The sequence below is a fragment of the Melospiza melodia genome, chromosome 1 (genome assembly GCF_035770615.1).
Source record: "Melospiza melodia melodia isolate bMelMel2 chromosome 1, bMelMel2.pri, whole genome shotgun sequence".
Classification (NCBI taxonomy): Eukaryota; Metazoa; Chordata; class Aves; order Passeriformes; family Passerellidae; genus Melospiza; species Melospiza melodia.
The window spans coordinates 56,646,223-56,665,845 of NC_086194.1; the positions used below are offsets into that span (position 1 = coordinate 56,646,223).

The 19,623-nt window shown below is 39.3% G+C and overlaps 1 protein-coding gene across 2 annotated transcripts in view; it reads left to right on the forward strand.

The window, feature by feature from the left end:
• ITGA9 (integrin subunit alpha 9) overlaps positions 1–19,623 on the forward strand; it is a 210,299-nt gene that overhangs the window by 138,353 nt on the left and 52,323 nt on the right. For both annotated transcript variants that reach the window (XM_063158715.1, XM_063158707.1), the window contains exons 19-22: positions 10,641–10,727; positions 11,930–12,009; positions 15,213–15,302; positions 16,933–17,041. In XM_063158715.1, the coding sequence (XP_063014785.1) occupies positions 10,641–10,727; positions 11,930–12,009; positions 15,213–15,302; positions 16,933–17,041 (366 nt within the window). The remainder of the gene's footprint in view (positions 1–10,640; positions 10,728–11,929; positions 12,010–15,212; positions 15,303–16,932; positions 17,042–19,623) is intronic.

A 19,623-nucleotide genomic window follows, 5' to 3' on the forward strand; every position in this document is an offset into this window, starting at 1 on the left:
TCTTAAGTTTTCTGGATAATTAGATCATGTCTGAACAGGCATTTAATCAAACAAATTTTCTGCAGTTTTATAGAGAAAAGCCTTTTTGTGGGAATAGTACAATTTCAATCACTTCTGAATTTAGCCTAATATGTGTCAGAGATACTTTGTGTACTAGTTCATATGATTGCTTTTTAAATACATCACTGTGGAGTCAAACTGATTTTCCCCTTAGTTTTACTATGGGAAAAAACCAATTTTTCTGTGGTTTTGTATGTGGAACTTGGAGGACATGGTTTAGCACATAGAAGTTGCCTTATGCTTGGTACTATATTGGTGTGTTTGCTAGCCAGTGCAATGCTTTTAAAAGACATGTCTTCAAAGTGTTATGAACAAAGGTTTTGTCTTGATTGGCAAACTGATAGTACATTACTAATTGATGATAAGATACTGCCTTTTTGTCATGCTTTGGTTTATGTGGATCATGGATTTTCCCATTCTGTTCATAAGTATCCATTTTTCTGGTGGTCAATGGTGGCACATCTGGTTGGCAGCCAGTCATTAGTGGTGTTCCCCAGATCTCAATATTGGGACCTGTCCTGTTCAGTATGATGATCTGAATGAGGGGACTTGAGTGCTCTTCTGGTTTGATAGCAAAACCAGCAAGAGACTCCAAGTCAGAAATACAATTTATTAGGAAAAGGAAAAAAAAAATACATGCAATAGTACAAAAGAAAAACCACTGACAGAGTCAGAATACAACCTGACACCCTGCTAGTTAGGGTGGTGGTAGCAGTCCAGATTAAATGCTCTTGTTGAAGTGGTCATCCTGTAGAAAAGATCTGGTAGCTCTTGTCCTCTGGAACCCAGTGGGTAAGGGCTGCTTGTGGTGTCCCAAAACCCAGATTATATCCAGCTGGGGATGCTTAGCTCCCCCCCCCTGGGCAGAGCATCTCACAATGGGCTGATATCATTCTGAGTCATGCGGTAGGCCCTTGATTTCCCCTTAAACAGAAATGTCTCCCAGAGGGAGTTATCTCTGAGTCAGGAGTCAAGACATTGATGGGCCCATTAACAAGAGATAAGGAAAAAACTATGCCCCTCCTGGTTTCAGCAGCTCTTGAGGATGAGAATAGAATACATCTTTATATTGTAACCTAGGACAAGTGCACCCTCGGTAAATTTGTGGATGACACCAGATTAGGAGGGAGTTTTGATCTGCTGGAGAGTAGACAGGATTTGCATGGGGTTCTGGACAGGCTGGATTGATGCGCTGACATCAAGATCCAAGTCCTGTCCTTGGGTCACAACAACCCCATGCATCACTACAGGCTGGGGGAAGAGTGGCTGGAAAACTGCCCAGAGGAAAATGGGCAGTGGGTGCTGGTTTGACAGGATCTGAACATGAGCCAGTGTGTCCTCAGGTGACCAAGAAAGCCGATGGCATCCTGAGCTATCCTGGCAATAATGTGGCCAGCAGGACCAGGAAAGTGTTTGTCCTTCTGTACTCAGCATTGCTGAGGCCACATCTCAAGTCGTGTCCATTTCTGGGCCCCTGATTACAAGAAAGGGCATGTCCAGAGAAGAATAACAAAGCTGTTTGAAGGGTCTGGAGCACATTTTATGAGAGGTGGCTGAGGGAGCTGTGGTTGTTTAGTCTGGAGAAAAGGAGTCTCGAGGGTGACCCTATTATGTTCTACAACTACCTGGAAGGAGGTGAGGGTTGGACTCTTCTCTCAGGAAACCAGCAACAGGACAAGAGGAAGTGCCTCAGGCTGTGCCATAGAAGGTTCAGGTTGGACATCAGGAAGAATTTCTTCACAGTTGTTAAACATTAAAATGGACTGCCTAGGGAGGTGGTAGAATGACCATCCCTGCAGATGTTCAAGAAACAGCTGAATGTGGCTCTTAGTGCCATGGTCTAGTCTACCAGGTGGCTTTTTGACCAAAGGTTGGACTTGATTATATCAGAGGTCTTTTTCAACCTTAATGGTTCTATGATTCTATGATTCTAAGTATTTTCCAAGTGGAGAAATGTGTAGCTGTACTTAAACACATATGGGAATGGGTCATAGAGTCAAGCCTGGCCAAACAGCGTAGTTGAAATGTGGCCATCCTCACAGTGAATGAGAGTCAGCTGACCTAACAGCTCTATGGGGACAATGTATCTTGGTGATGTTTCCTGTATTGTTTTCTTCAAAAAATTAAATTCAGCAGTTCAGTCAGCAAGCAGGAAAAAGAAATATTTAGCTGGCGTAGTACAGTGAAAGTCAATGTACATCTAATTGGTCTGTTAAAATGAGAGTGTGGCAGCAAAGGAGGTGGAATTTCTCACTGTGGCACCAGATCCCCATTTCTCCTTACAGTTCCACCACATGCCCTGCACATCCCTTAAAAGATAGGAGGAACAAAAATATGATTGGTTTTGTTGACTGCTTCTGAAAATTGTTTTGGGGCCTAATCACTTGAGCTGAATGAACAATTTATGCTGTCTCTTCAGCTTCTGAGGTGCTATGCTTTAAAAATTTGCTGCAATAGCTTTTCACAAGTTAAGATAAAAGTTTATGAGTGAGAGAGAGTTGGAAGTATCTAGTAAATAGAAAAGTTTTTGTCTTTCCCTTTTTACTCAAATATTTCCTGTGTTGGCTGGGATCAGTAAGATATCTGTAAAATAGGTTCCATCCAGGGATGAGAAGGAGAGGTAAGAGGCTTTAATTAATAATACAGAAATAGACATTTTCTCAAAATAAGGAGCAAATCCAAGATGTTTCAAGTCAGGGTTGCTGGGTTTCAGAGTGGGATGTGCCTACAGCATTTACTACTGAGATCATGGAATAGGACAAGAAATTTCTCCCTAATGCCAAAGGAAACTTCATTCTCCTCTCTAGTTCTTTTTCTGAAACAACTGTTGAGGTTCCCCAACCCTCTTTCAAGTTTATTTTCTGGTAATGAATCAAAGGATCAATTTATTATTAGTATACAGATCCAGATGTCATATGAAGATTTGGTTGTGTGAATGTCAGCATACTCAGGGATGTAGTTTTGCTTGCTCGTTAAGCATTCGGATGGCGAGGGTCAATTGGTGAAACAGCAGTTCACAGAATTTATAGTGTGTGACATTCGTATTTCTTGATGTGGCTTGTTAGGGGAATATCTATGTGTTGAAAATAAAGGAAGACCTTCAGTCCCTGTGACATCTTTAAAACAGACCTTTATGGTACACACAAAATATACTTTTATTCCATTTTATAATTTGATGTGATGTCCAATATTCTTTAATCATTGCATTTAAGAGGTTAGATAAATGCTAGCTTCATTACAAGGTCTTGATGAGCAAGTCTGTATTGAGTCTATAACTCCCTCTCTGTAATACTTTTTCTATCAAGTAATGTTTAACTATATTAAATTACAGTTGCTATTGATGCTGGTTTATTGTTGATTTGGCCTTCATGTGATTCACATTGTTACTTGCATTCCTCCTGTGTTTGGAAATTACTTACAAGAGAATAAATGTTTGAAGCTTGAGATCCAGAGCTGTTATGTTAAAAGAGTAAAGCCATCTTAATTTCTTTCCATCATGAACAACTTTTTCCTCCTTCTGATTCTGTCTCCCGCTTTGCTTTGGCAAGTGGAGAGTTATACACAGAAGAGCTTCTAACCACAAAGTGCTTGCTTGAAGTTGCCAAGTAAACTATATTCCCATAAAGTGGAACAGAACTCATGGGATTTTCACTCTGAGAGAAACTCCTTGAAATTCATATGAAAATGTTTCCTAGACCCATGACTGCTTTGTCAGCTACAGCCACCTGTGCTAACTACTGCAGTCTGCCTTCAGAGTTACTATCAGTAAAAGGATGATTTTTTTCCCCAGCTTACAATATATACTCACTGTTCACGAGGGACACTGTGGCTTTTCCAGGTGGCCTGATGCCACTGAGTGCTATCTCCACTGCCTAAGAAGCTGGCCTCAGAGAAGCAGTGCATCCTGACACTCTCAGTGCACAACTCTCCCTGTGCTTCCCCCCGTCCAATCCATGGGTTGTGCAGTACTGAGAGAGTCGGGTACTGATGGCAGTAGTTGTTTGAAGGCTTAGTGCATTTGAAACTCATGAAAGAAGAAAAATCAAACCCCAAGGCTGCAGGCTCAGTTTGTGAGGTAATGAGATTTCCAAGCAAAAGTGAATTTCTGTTGCCTTTGGCGTTGGCTGTGGATTGGAGTTGGGGAAGGTCTGTGCTGGCAAGTTCCAGCCCAGAAACATGGAGGAAATATTGTCTGCTCAGCTACCAGAGAGTACTGCTGACAAAGACACAAAGCAGACATCAGACTGCTAGTTACCTGAAGAAAAAGAGAGGCTTAAAGGGCTTTCGAGGATGACAATCAGAGCAAATTCTATGATGTATCTGAGGTAGATCAGACACGCCATTTCAGTGATTTCAGATGATCTTGAATTCTTGCACAGTGCCAGTGGGTTCCCAGTCAGTAGTACACTAATCCTCTTTGTGTTCTTGCAGTTTTAAAATATCCTACAAAGCACTATTTTAGAGGAAAGTGTGGTATCTGTGGAATTTTGTATTAGAACAACTAAGCTGTATGTGCATGAGGGGCCCTCTAAGATTAAATTACTCTGAGCTGTACTTGTTGTCAGTCATAAGGAAACACAGTCAGAGCCAGACCTTTTGTCTGAAAAAAATCCCTAGTCTTTTATGACCTCAGGCATCTCTAATTGGACTACATATGTGGATAACTGTGACCACATATGTGGATAACTTTTGTACCTCAATTGCTGTGGAAAGAAAGTACATTAGTATATTGAGGAGGTGGCTGTTAAATTAATTGGTACATCTTTATATCCTGAACGCCCGAAGGAAGGGAGAGGCAGGGAGAGGCAGGGAGAGATAAGTAGGAACAAAATAAAAGTTTTGCTTTCCAAACCCTAGAGAAACCCATGAGCTGTTGATAGCACAACTGAAGGGCTTAGACCAAGATCATGAAGAGTGATTTAAAGGAATAATTTCAAACATCATCAAAGAGATGAGTCTTTATTTTAGGTTCCTGACATGTTTGTTCTACCCAGCTTTGCAAGACATGTATGTAGAAAGCAGATTACCAGCTGTGAGCAGGCATATGTTTTGTGATATCTCCCAAAAGTAAGAAGATCTTAAAATGCAGGTCTATATAATTTTCCTGTTGTGTGGAACAAAACATCCAGATGTTCATCTAAATTGTCATTTGAGAAAGTATCCCTTCTCACAAAAAGTTCACATTGAAATTACTGAGGAATAGGTATGCCTTTTAGTCAGGGTCCATGATGAGAATAAAAAATGGTACAAATTTAGCAAATTTTCCCAGTGCCCAGTGTAAGCCTCTACCTTTGGTGCAGGTCAGAGAATTTCCAAATAGGTAGTGGGGATAGTTATAAAGCCTATCCAGAGAGGATATAGTAGGTAGATGCATAGTACCTAACTTTTGAGACTTAGCATAGCATGAGGTGGACAGTGCAAGTAGTCCTCTCTTGTGATATTTTCTCGGGAAATTTATTTTAAGACTTCTTGGACGAAGATACTGTTCATGATCCTCTGTAGTGTTAAGTGCACTGGTTCACAGACAGGCACCATAGAACAAGAAAACTACTAACAGCAAGAAAGGCAGTTACAAGAGTGTGTACTCTGACAACAGATGCAGGGTTCCTTGGAATTCACTCTTGTTATTCTGATCTTGTATCCTTTGGAAAACAAGCAGCATCACAAAAAAAAAAATATCTGAACAAGTTAAGTAAATTTTCAACATCTTCAAAACAGGAGTGTTCTGCCAACAACACAAGACTTCCAGGACATTTTCTCATCGGTTCTGGAATGTATGCGCTAGTACCCAAGATTTGTGAAGAGGATTTTTTCAGTTTAAATAACAACAATATAAAAAGACCTTTAATTTGAGTATAGCTAAGGAAAGAGAAATATAAACTGCTGACAAATGTATTTTCTAGCAACTTGAGGTTTTTTCCCTTTTAAAAATATACAGATTATTTTAATAATTCATTAATGAGGTTTCAATGCCTTTCATTGGTGGTTTTAATCAAAAGTTCCTTAAGAAATAACAGGCAATCAGAACAGTTTTTAAAAGTATTGATAGTGGAGCCCTGGAAAATGTTAAAGATAGAACTCTGAAAAGGCTTTGTATTTTCTCAGATCACTGCACCTGCGTAAGCAGTATGATAAATGATACAATTGTTAGATGTGATGATTGTTTAGTAATTATATATAATTATTATATAATCATAAGAGGAATAATGAGAAACTATGTTGGAAATTTAAAGGGGGGCTATGCTTAGCTGAAATCTATGTATACAATAGAACAATATAAGTTTAATAATTAACATGAAGGTTATATAACAATAGAGTATAAAAACATGATCATCTCGGATGTATGGTCAGAATCAGATTTGGGTTCTAATACCCCGATTCCCAGAGCTCTTAATAAAAGCACCACATATAATCGCTTATGTGATTATGTGTTTTTGAATGCTAACAGTATGATGTGAACTCTAGCACAGACAGTCAGCAGTATTCAACACAATACATAAATTACCTTAAGTTCAGAGATTGTTATCACTTTCTGTTGAGAGCCACATCTGGAATATCCTTTTCATATTTAGTATTGTTCTGTTGCATCTCTTAGTGACGTTGCAGATGCAGTATCTACTTGTAGGTTGTGCGCTTAGAGAAGCGAAGAGCAAACAGGTCATAAATGAGTGTTAGAATAGTTGAATTCACACCTTCTCTGTGAGAACATGGTGAATGCAAAATAACACAAATTACCTGTACTTATATGAATGTTTGCTTTTGCTGATAGTCATAATATGGTAGAAGAGTTGTCAGATAGATAAAAGCCTGGTATTGGAGTACCAGTGTTGAAGGGCAGATAATGGGCTGGGGAAGATAACTTAAGGAGATGTTTTAGGCCAGGAACTTGCAACCAGTCATGGGTGGAGATGAGTGGGGAGAAAGTTGAGGAAGTGAAGTGATGACTCTGCGTTGGTGCCAAGGCCAACATCAATTCAGAGGAGTCGTTCTACTTTTGGGAAGTAAATGAATGATGTTGGGAAAAGTAAAACCCAGATATAATTATATGAACTGCCAGATCAGGCTCAGGAAGATTGGAGGGTTTTGGTTGGACATAAGTGAGAGAGAGAATGGTCAGGTTGTACTGGCTAGCCAGTAAGTCATCCCATACCAGGTATGCAAAACTCACCTGGGGAAAAAACCCATATGGGGTCTAATTTGAAAATGGGAAGTCAAGATGAGGCTGAGGAAGTTTCAATGTCTTGAACTTGTGTGTTTCATTGCTCATGTTATAATGATGAGGAACCTTTCCTTTCTGTGGTAAAGAACTTTGAGACACAGACTGTGAGCCAGCCTGAGCTTCATATTTCTCATAACTAGGTCAACATTTGCGATGAAGTCATAATACAGTTATTTGACTAATTATCTGAGTATTTATCTGGTTGACTAAGAGTATGTAACACTCCGAAAAGTTGCAGAAAGAAAGTTTTCCAGATAAAGCTTCACACTGTCATGTTGGAAGGGAAACAGCCAACCCTTTTGGTGATATTTTCTATGCAACCTAGGAACTGCTATCAAGCTCATGCAGTAAGCTGAGTTTTTCAAATGGGCTGTATAATCATAGAGAAGCATTGCTCATCAAAAGCATGACCTAACATCCATCAGCAAGAAGTGGTGTCTGCAGTTTCTGTAAGCCTTGAATTGCACTGCTGTTCCCTATTTGTAAGATAAGGCAGCACCAAACCTTCAGCCTCCTGGAACAGTGTGAAAATTGAGTTTAGAGAGCTGACCCCCATAGGAAAACACATAAAGAAACAATTTTCTCTCCCTCCAGAACAGCACACTGAAATTGAAGCCTGAAGCTAAACAGTGAGCAGTGAAGGAAAACCAAAATATTTACTCATTAGCTGAGCTTCTCCATCTTAATCACAGAGCAAGGCAAGAAGTCCATGGGAAAAGTTTTCTGGGTAGCCTTTAATTTATAAATTTGTGGGAGGCTGAACCAGTATGATGGAAGCCAAACTCATTTCTGCTGTTCCCTAGCATTGAAAAGTTTTATTGTACACCATTACTAGAATCACTCAAGTTGGAAGGGATCCATAGGGATCACTAAATCCAACTCCCAGCTCCTCATGGGACTCCTAATAAAACCATATAACCTAGAGCATTGTCCAGATACTTTCTGAGCTCAGACAGGTTTGGTGCCCTGACCACTTTCCTGGAGAGCCTGTTGCTGATTGACTACCCTCTCAGAGAATAACTTTTTCATACTCTTCACTCTCAACTTCAGTAATGTAGTATTAATATTAATCATTAAACTGGACAGTATGTAATGAAGCCAGAAAGTCATTCAAGTAAATTTTCCTGCATTCATTAAACTGTTCCAAGCAACAATAAGGAAAACCAGTGAATTCAACATTATCTTGTAATTTCCTTTTACGGCCAATAAAACCATGGGCATCTGCCTGCCTGCTGTCTGGTCTGTAAAGGCATCAATGTATGAAGAAGGAGTGCTCTTCTTCTGTTAATAGTATGAAGGTTCTTTCAATTATCCTGGTCTTTGGCATCTCTGAAGGGATATGGCCTTGAGGAGAGGAGACAGCTTCTTGGGTCTGTTTGGTCGCTGTCACCATAGTGGACAGCTATGTAATTAGAAACACTTCTTGACAGACCACAGGCTATGCATTGTTGGAAGAGAGTTCATCGTTTGCCCCAGTTAGCAAGGGACATTTGAATGACCCAGAACTGAGAATGGTTTTGGTTTAAACAGGTGTGAAATTTTTCATTTGGTTATGCAGCTGCCGACTTTGTGTTCTCTCGATCACTCTCATAGAACTGGAGAACCTTCCAGATTCCTGAGAGGAAAAGGCTAGTGAAAGGGATGTTTTGCCCATTAAGCACTTGTTTTTCTATTTTGTGTTCATTTTAGAGCAGAAAATCTATCACATATGTGGATGGTAGCTTGTAATACTGATGCTAGATATTTGATTTGCTAAGCAGTGCCATCTTTCATATTTCCAGAAATGGAAGTCTACTAAAGATTGCAAGGAAACAAATCCGTAGAGAAACTGAATGGGAAGGCCACTCCTCTGGCATTTTAGAAGTATTGCAGTAATGTCACTCCATTAGATATCTCAAGGTGTGCACTGATTTTCTCCTTACATTATTTTTGCTTCTCATGAAACCAGTGAAATACTGTCCAAGTCAGGTAAGAAAGATAGTATTTGATCTATCATTTTCTAGAAATATGTGCCCTGATTTGAACCATGATTTTGAAGCTAAATATCTGTAGAGCACTAATGTTGTGCTTAGGTCAGAATGTGAAAGACAGAGAGGCATTTCCTGGAGATGCCTATAACTCAAGTGTGTGGTTCAAGAAGCTCCTTCCACTTGTTCTTGTTCCAGCTGAGAATGTAACTTTTAAGTGCATATTTGAAGTAACTCAGGAAATGTACATGAGCATGTACATTTTGCTTTGCAAACTGCAGTAAACAGTGAAAATAGGTAAAATAAATTTTATGTTCTGTAGCAAAGAGATTGTCAGCTGCATATCTGGAATGAAATTAATTTATAGAATGAGATCTCTAAAATTTAGGTATTTGTATTATAGCACATACCATAAGCAGTATAGTTCAGGTGATGCTATAATCAACAGTAGGGCCTAGAGAGGTATCCAGCCCAGTCTAAATTAAACATCTGCATTTGGTCTGCTGAACTGTTTTCTACATCCTTTTATTACCATGGGAACAGTGACATGTAAATCACATAGCAGTCACTTGCTGTGTAGGCTTTTCAAAGCAAGACTCCAGATCTGAATCACACTCCTAAAGTTTAGTGACATGAACTTGTCCACAGTGGCAGAGTATTAAACTGTTCCCTGATAATCTTGTAATGGGAATGTGCTCATCTGGAGCTAGGCACTTATTTTATGGAGCAATGAAACACTCCATTCACCAGAAGAATTTCTGTTGTAGTGGAGTCACCACTCAAGCAGTATAGGGCTGTTCTAACATTTTGCATTTGAATTATTGACTGTCCACAGGCAATGTTTAGCATGAGGAGATGCTCATTCCTCTTCTTTATCTATGCCTTGTCTCACTAAAGGTTAGTATCCATACCAGCATGACTCATCTTGTGGACCAGGGCAAGAGATCAGGGCACTGAATGTCACCAGAACCAGATTAACTTTCTCTTCTGCATCTGTGTGTCTCATGGTTTGGTCACTGTCTCCCAACACTGTTCTCTCCTCGTGGTGCAGGTACCTGGAAAAACTACCTTAGAAAACCTACATTCTTGATCATTTGAAAGCTTTCTTTTAATAAAAGGAGGGAATAACTGAGTTATCCAAGGATTTGGGCTGACTCCCTGACTCGAATGTGTTTAGTCACACAGTATTTCCTCATGATCTATCTCTTAGAGCAAGCTTCTTATCGCTGTCTTCTTCCCAATGCTGGTCTGACTAATGTGAAATAAGGAAGTACAACACAGTGCTATGATGAGAAATATTTAATTTTCATAGTGTTTTATCATGTTGGTGTTTCTTAGCAATCTTCTTCCCCCCCCAAATCTGTAATCTCATGGTCTTTTTTGTTTTCTTGCAGGAGGAGCTGGGCATTGCTTGTGAGTTACTGGAGTCAGATTTCCTCAAGTGCAGTGTGGGATTTCCTTTCATGAGATCCAAATCTGGGGTAATTTTGTGATATTTGCATTTGCAGAATATTGGTCCATTTACCTGTGTCTCAAAGAGTGGCTGCAAAGCCAACTGCTCTGTTAAATGTCTGTGATTGATACTTTCTCTAGCTTGCTAAGCCAGATATCCAAGCCTTTCACAGTTACAGAGACTAGCTATCCTTTTTCCCACCAGACAGGGCCAATGACAGTGCTCTGGGCACTGCAGTAAAATGGCTTTGAAAAATGGTGCAAAAGTTGCAGCCTTAGAAAAACTACATATTTCCTCTGCAAAAAATTAGAAAAGGACTCTCTGTCTTACTTATGTTGCCTGTGTGAGTTTTTTGTCTTCTATCACATTAAAAAATCCAGATGGGTTCTTTCTGCCACTAAAATGGTCTATATAAATGACCAGCCTAGAAAGGTGAGAAAATGAGGAATAACTTAAGGATGACTTGAAAAAAATGAGTCTGAAATTTTTCAGAAAGTTTCCATTTCAAAAGCAAATCCTTTCCATTTGAATTGATGTATCCTTTGACCCAATATAAAAGTTTTTATAATTGACTCTTTTGTGCTATTTTGAAAAAATAAAAAATACTTTAAATGGAATTGAAAAAACACATGCAGTAGTAAAATATTATCTAGAATATAAGAATGTAAGCCATTGAAATTACAATGGATTTGGACACTGTTTCACTTGGCCAAAGTCTTGGAGTTAGGCAGAAAAATTACATGGAGAAGTAATCCACCAAAGTAAAATTCTTATTTCAAAATTAGCACCTGTTTTCACCCATTATGATGTGTGTCCTGAATGCTGCTTTAGCTTGAACCACTTGCTCCAAGACTCCAAGTGCAGGCCTGTGGCGTGGCCTTTATTCCTCCAAAAGATCTCTTAATCAACAAATAACATAGAGATGTAGTTTCAGGCAGTGATCCTCCTGCTCTGCAAGACTCATTCTCAGGCAGATATTCAAGAAATATCTTTGAATGGCAATTCTAGTAAAGGTCTTCTCTTAATGAAGGAAAACCCAAACTATATAGTATGTGAAGGCAAACACAATTACTAAGACTTTTAAGGTTATTTGCAGTAGAAGTGCTCTTACACATATCAAAATATGCCACTTTTGTAAAATTAGGCCAGTAAAATATAAATAAAGTTTCAGAATAAATACATTTTGAAACAATATGCTGAGTCTCTAAATATGGCTTCTTCTTTGCACAGTATGAGTTCAATGTGATCTTTGACACAAGCCATTTGACCGGACAGGAAGAAACACTTACCTTCCTTGTCACTGCCCAAAGGTAAGGGGACCCTTATATGTCTAGATGACTTGGATGTTCTTTGTTCCATGAAGTGTGCATTACGTGTGTTTGACAATTACATGATATTAGCTGTAGATACATAAATTAGGTTAAATTACTGGGGCTAAATGCATGGATTTTGGTGATGCAGAGAAACTATGTATTGAAGCTTCCTGAAAAATGAGGTAGGATCATACACAGGTTTTCTTTGCCAGGCAGTTGACATTCTGAAGGATCATTCTGTATTCTCTCAGTTGAAAGGCTCTTGTGTTTCAGTGGCTATCTCTTGGACCATGTATCAAGCTCAGTTGCGGTTGATGATCAGCACAAGATAGCCCAACCCATTTGTTCCAGCATTTGAATGAAATAAACATGCTGGGATGCAAACCAAAAAAGATAAATGCTTTAATCAGATGGTCAAGGATCCCAGTGTTAGGTGCTAAAATCACGTATCTATTTTTCCCCACTCTGGATCTTCAGTGAGCCATGACAGACTTGGAAAACATCTAGATAGTGTGCTTCCCAAAGAGCACTTCAGGTAGGCATTGAAGTAGGGTGTTGCAAAGTGTGCATGCATAGGCATTTTGTCTTGGGCAGGATAAAAGGTGTGACACATGTTTTGTGCCTTCTAAGATGATGTACCATGAAGAAGCATACTGCATGGGTGATTCAGGAACAAGCATTTCAATGTCTGTATGGGAACCAATGTGCAGCTGTGCAACATTGGCCGTGAACTGCTGCTTTGATGTGTTGGGTGTTTGACTAGTTCCTCCTCCCCTTTACTGTGTAAATGAGCCAAATTCATATTCTTATGTATCCAAATCAGGATCTACAGTCTGAATTCTCCTCCCAAATGGGATGACACCTCTACCAAAAGATAGAGATGAGAGATAAGATGTAGCAGCTGCTGAGTGATTGCTCTTACAAGGTATAGTCCACCCCTGCAGTAGCAGCTGTAGGTGGGAACAAGATCCCGCAGCACACAGGACTGGTGTGAGACAATGAAAGTGAGACACATCACCATGTCTTGCATGTTAGCGAAGTTGTATTCTCCATCAGATGTTCATCATGTGTTCAGATGACCCTGTGATGCTTCTCAGTCAGAGACATCAGTATCTGCTAGGTGAATGCCAGTTAGTGCAGAGATGGGTCAGCAGTGCTTTAAATGTGCACAACCAGTGTTTTCCAACCTTGTATAGCACAGAATTTGCTTCTGTAATCTCACTTATATTTCTGTGCCCTACCAATGAGAACTACTAGTCTGTGCCTTTAGATGAGCAAAGAAATAAACAGTAATTGTTACACATTGAGTACATGCTTAGAGATGTTACAAGAAAGTTTCTCCTTGTAGAAGGTTGAGAGAGAATAGTTACGTTTTGAAGGATTGAGCTAAACCTCCAAAGAGAGTAGTGCCATTCTCAATGCTGATTATCCTCATTTCATCTGTGTCTTTGGGCAAATTGCTTAATTCCCTTGCTGTCAAATGAGTGTAACAAAATCTCTCTACCACAAGAGTTGCAGGGAGCCCTGAGGTAAAGTCAGTTTAAGGAAATTGAGAGAAAGTACCTGTGCTGCAGTCAAACTGCCATAGATGAAGACATTGTTTCCACACAGAACTGGAGTTAGTCTGACAGAAATAGCTGGTCAGGGAAGCTATGTCATGCTGTCATGGGAAAGCAACTGTTGCCTTTCAAGTGTCTACCTGAGCCTGTCCCACGTAGCTGCAAATTTGGCAGTAGAATCTGTGATAAGAGACTGGTTCAGTATTGGAACAATTGGAGAAAGAATTAGCATCACATTATATTTCTTTTACACTATTTGGCTGTTTTTTAAAAAACAACAAACCTTTTTCTTTGCTTCCAGGTGTGAACTGTTTTTCTAGAGCTAGATTCACTGAGTTGTGCTCTCCTTTTCTGACAGTACCTTTACTCCATTTGAAACAGATAAGAACATATCCATGAACCCTGTCTAGAATTCTACTTGCTTATTCTGTGTGCCACCATAGTATCTCGGTATTTATGTTGCATGAGAAATGTCTCAATTTTGGACTCTTCTGTGAGCGTATTCAGGGGAAAAGCTTTTATTAAGTGGGGTTCTTTCCCAGGGGTGAAATTTGTGCAGTTTTCTATCTGAGCCATATTTTATCAGCAGACATAGGCAATGTGTTAGTGGCAGAAAGCTGAGCTGTAGCTAAGCATGTATGTAGCCAGCAGGCTCTATTTTTGTAATCTGAGCAACTCATAATCTTCATGGTATCACTTGTTATTGCCTGCTGTTGCCTCAGTGATACCGTCCTCAAATAAATATGATCATATATTTTGTTTTGCCAGTTTTATTTGTGAGTAAATCCAATGAACTGCAAGGCAAAAGTGATTCCAGAGTACTACTGAAGATATTGGAAATACCTATAACATATCTTTCAAGATTGTTGTTTTGAGCTGTCACCCAACAAGCAACTCATCATCAGAATTAGAATAGTTGCAGGTTTGTGTGCTAGACAGGCATCACAGGAACGTTTCCCAGACTTCATACATAAAGTATTCACACTGAAACAAACTGACTTAAATGAGAGCTAATTGTTCACTTTTTTCCATTTTTCAATTTGGTTATGACTGGCCGAGGCAACTGCCTTTCACAATGTAAAGTAGAAGTGCTTTCATTTTGGCAGCTAAGTACAGGAATAGGGGGAAAGAGAGGGTGGAATTGCTGAGAGGTTATGGCCAATTCACTACAAGAGTCTTGCCCAAAAAACTGCTTGCGGTGGCAGAAAATTGGTGCTATAGTAGAGTGCAGGTACACTGAAAACATTTATTCATTTGGTGAGTCAAGACCCTGTGTGAGGTGTGTCACTCACAATGTGACATGTGGTCAAACTGGGAGAAAATGAGCCCTTGCATGGAAGTCTAAATGTTCTTGTTTCTCTCCACTTTGTATGATGGCTGCTGTAGTTTCCCACAGACATTTGAATTCCCACCTTGTTCCAATGTACTTTTTTTTTTTTTATGAGCCTGTTCATGTCACAGCCACAAAACTCATGCTTTTTGTGTGTGCCCTCTCCAAGGCTGGGTGAACTTTCTTAAGGAGCTGATATCACTCAAATACAGAGGCTCAGAGTACAAGGCAGAGAGATGGTGACTGTGAAACTGTGATGTACTGCAAAGGCTGTCGATTTGCAGTATGTTTATTTTTCCTTTCTGACATAGTGGAAACCTAGAACGCACTGAATGTCTGCATGATAATACTTTAATCCTGTCTGTGCCCCTGATGCATGAGGTGGACTCATCCATCAATGGGTAAGTATCAATCACCAAATGAAAACAAAACCAACAATAATAATAATAATCAGCAGCAGCATCATCCTAAGAATAACATCTGAGTGTCATCTTCTCTTTGTTTACATATAGCCAGACTATTGCTTTTTCCTTGTTTCCCTGATCATTAAGACAATCTCATTCAATATCTGCAAATTTTATTAATTTCAAGACTGTACCTCATTTTTACTACTTCCTAAATAATGCTAATTAGTTACCATCACATTTATAGTAGGTATTTTAGTGATTGTGTTTAAATTCAAGTGATGATGTAGATATGATGGACCTTAAAATTAAATTTAAAAAGAACAAGTAAACTACATCTTGTTCCTTAGGACATGTCTTTAAGGAAATGGTTGAGAGTCACCAGGCTAAAGGTTGCAGTCAAATGTTCTGGAATTTTAAGGAGATTGATGAAGTCTAGCTGTTTGCCTTTCTGTTAATTCCACAAACAGAATTTGCTTCTGCTTATTTTCTTATTTCCTCTATTCCCTAGTCTGTGAGGCACATTCCTAGGCATAGTAATATTGGTAATATTCTTCTTTTTGGACAGTATATTTTTGAAGCTTGTTTTATTAGTTTAATTGTCCTACATTTGAATCTAGAGGAGCAAACTTCATTCCTGCTTATAAATAGCCCAGAATGGCTTGTACCATATTTGGGAGAAGCCTTCTGGCATAACCCTGTAAATGGGAGGAGAAAATCTGTCTTTCACTGTTTCCCCTAGCAATCGCTGGCACAGGATGCAGGCAGGAAAAAAGGAAATGTACTTAAACAGGGTTAAAATCCTGTCTCAAAGTGCTGTGATTCCAAAGGAAAACCTGGGAAGGAAGCAGAGTTTTAGGCAGTAGGGAGGACTAAGGTTTGTCTGAAATTACACCAGGACCCTTTCCAGATAGTGGTGAAGCCCGAGATTAAAAGAAGTCATAAACAATGCTTAAAGCACTCCTAGTCCTCTTCTGCAGGAAGCACTGTGTTGTGCTTCCAAGTAATTTCTGATAAAATCCTCCTGCATTTTACTGTGTGATTAGATGATAAGAGTGGTTAAGGAAACTTGAACTGTTTTACTCTAGTTGAAAGCAGGTTATCCCCCTCTTAATCTTTCCCTTAATAATCTGTTTAATAATAAAGGTAGTAAAACTTAGGTAATTAACTGTTTATTCCTGAAATGCTATGTAAATGTTAAATGAAATTGAAATGTTACTTTAGTGAATATGCAACTTAAAGTATTCCTCTTAGATACTATTTCTTCAGATTAACTTGGTAGTGCAATGATTTCCCATATTAATCCAAGCTATGGGACTTGAGCAAATCAACCATGCCAAGGGACTCCAGAAAGGAGGATTTGTGATAGGAAAGGAGAACAAAGGATAAATAATCAAAAGACATCTGATTCATCGGTGGGATTTTAGCCCATGTCAGATTGAGATGCTGCTTGTGTTGTCTAACTATGTTGCCAAAAGGAAATCAAATCACAAAAAATAAATTAATGTAAAATGGTCCCATAGAATTTCACATGACTAGAAAGGAAGGGGTGCAATTCAGCTAGACACAAATATATTTCATTTTTGTCACAAATTCAGCGTACTAAATTTGTATCTTGGTCTTACAGAGAAGTCTTCCCTACTTCATTTTTCTACGGTGATTCTGTGGCAGCTTCCAACTTTGTTCAGTTGGAAAACCATGAATGTCTTTTCCAGTCTCTGAACTTCACGCTGCAGGTAAAACTCATCCTTGTTTTGACTGCTTTCCTGATTGACAGCACATTCTTGTTTTGTAACTATTTTATTCTGAGTGTGGTAAGGGCTTTTGTGCATGATTTTGGATCACAGTCATGGGCAGAATGGAAGCTTTGGACAAGGTTTATGAAGACCTCTTGTTGAGTTATGAGGTTCAGAAAGGACTCCCTTGCTTTCTAAACTTCTTCTCAGAGAGGAATCTAGATGCAACTGGATCCAGTCCTAGCCTCAGCTGGGTCAACAGTTTTTATCTGAAGGTTATATAGGTCTACTCGCTAATACCAGCAACTGTGAGGAAGTCTCTTCTGCTCAAGGAGAAACCTTGAGAGACATCTCCACTCAAGGGAAGGATCTCCAGACTCTCTTCTGGAAGTGGTGTGTTAGAAGTCCCCACTGATAAAAAATGGGACTGAGCTTTTATAGTGTAAACTGATCAACTGTCACTCATGTTTCTAGGCTAGTTGTGCCAGCTCAGCAGCTTTAGACAAGTTATCTGTACTATCACTTGTTTATTCCTTTATCAGGAACATTGCTTGTCACATCCTCACTGGTACCAGTTTTTGTCAGGAAATGCTTTCTGAATGCTTAACTTTGGGATTGATGAGTCAATCTCTGTTGGTAGTCCCCACTTTTCAGAGACAGGGCAACTGAGAGGCATTTTAAAATATTTTATTCCCTTATCAGTCTTTTTGAAGGGTGGGGCATAAGAGATGTAAAACTCCATGTCAGTATATCAGAAGCCAACCTATTTCCTGGTTAGAATACCTTATAACTGTTCTTCAGCCTATTAGCTTTTGCCACACAATGCTGCTATAATACTTCTAACACCAATCACCTATACTTTCACCCCATGTGGTGCTGCTACAATACATCTTTCATAGTTCCAGTTCTCTAAAATATCTGATCTTTTTGCAAGGCCATATTTTGAAACTTGTTGAAACTTGTGTCTAGTCCAATCTCTCTCTCAGAAATGTCATCTCTATTCCATGGTCTTTCTAAGTCAGCACACCTTATCTCAATGTTTGCATACAGAGGTACAAGACTGTGAGAGCTTTCTGTCAGGTTTTGAGAGTCCTTTACAAATCCACTTCTCAAAAGCCTCAGCAGTCTTTAACACCAAAGTCAGCATGACTACCCTTCTCCATCCATCATGGGTAACTTTCACAAAGAGGGTTTAGTTTGAGCTGTTTTACTCCCACTCAGGCAGAGCATCCTGCTACAATGCTGTACAATACATTCTTGACGGGATACGGTACTTACAGCATGCAGGGATGGCATATGTCCTTTATCTGAACATATTATGACAGGAATTGCAAACATGGCATCTCACTTCCATAGAGAAAAAAGCTCCTACTATTTGTTTCTCTTTCATCTTTTTTCACATGCTGGGTAAAGAGCCCTAGTTATTCAAGTGACACACCTTGGATGAAGCCACAGGTTAAAAGTGGAGGAGTAATTCTTTTTAATGGCATGGTCATTGAACAAAGGAGTGAGCAGCCTTTATCCAAGAGAACAAATGCACATCTGTGCTAGGGATTCAGGCTTGCTAAATGCCCCAGCATGAAAATATTTATAGCACAACTGATTACAGTATAGGGGAGAGATAAGGACACTAAATGTAGTAATTACATATCCTCTGAACACAGGGAGACATGGTTCTCCCAAGAAAATCCTGGGAAGCTGTGTAGAAGCTGTGGGAAACTTAGACAAAAGAATTAAAACAATTATTATCTCTCTTTCTGTAACCATTCTTTATAGATATGGTTCTCCAAAATGTGCTATTCATAGTCACCAATGTTGTGAGATGTTTCTACTTTGAGACCAATCAAGTATCACCTTAGTGAGTCACGTTATAAAAAGACCCACTATTTTCCTTAAATGCTTTTGCCTTCTGATCCACCTGAGGACTGGAGCCTTCTTTCCGTCCCTGACTCAACAGTGTCATCAAAAAGACATGTATGAGAAGCTTTCAATAAATACCTCATGGCATCTTAGCATTATTCAAGTGTTACTTATATATTACACTTCACAAGACAGTTAGATCGGTTCCTGATGTGGAAAAAAATATGGATGGATTATTATAAGAAACTTTTGTGATGTGGCCAACATTAACTGGCGTTGTGTTTCACTGCTGTAACTGCATCTGTTACAAGCCCTACAAATCCTTTTTGACCACTAGATGGGACTAGGGAATGATAAGCCATGCAGAGGTAGGTTCATTTATTGTGAAAAACAGTGTTTTGTCTTTTTTCTTTCTGTTTTCCTAGGCTGAGAACTCAGCTTACAACAAATAACTTGTCTGTCTCCGTGGACAGATTGCGATCCACTGCAATTAAGCCCCCACTGCACACAATGCCCTTAGCTATTTATTGAAGGACTGAAAGGAGCATTTCAGGACATAAAAGCTTTTGTGAACCAGGCTATTAATTCTTGTGAATTCTTCTTCCTTCTTGGGGGTTTGTCAGTCTTCTTCCCTTCCTCCTCCTCACACGTAGTGATTGGTTAATGCAGATGAAGAATGGATGCACTGATGCTTTAACTAGATAAATATTTTCAGTAAAGCA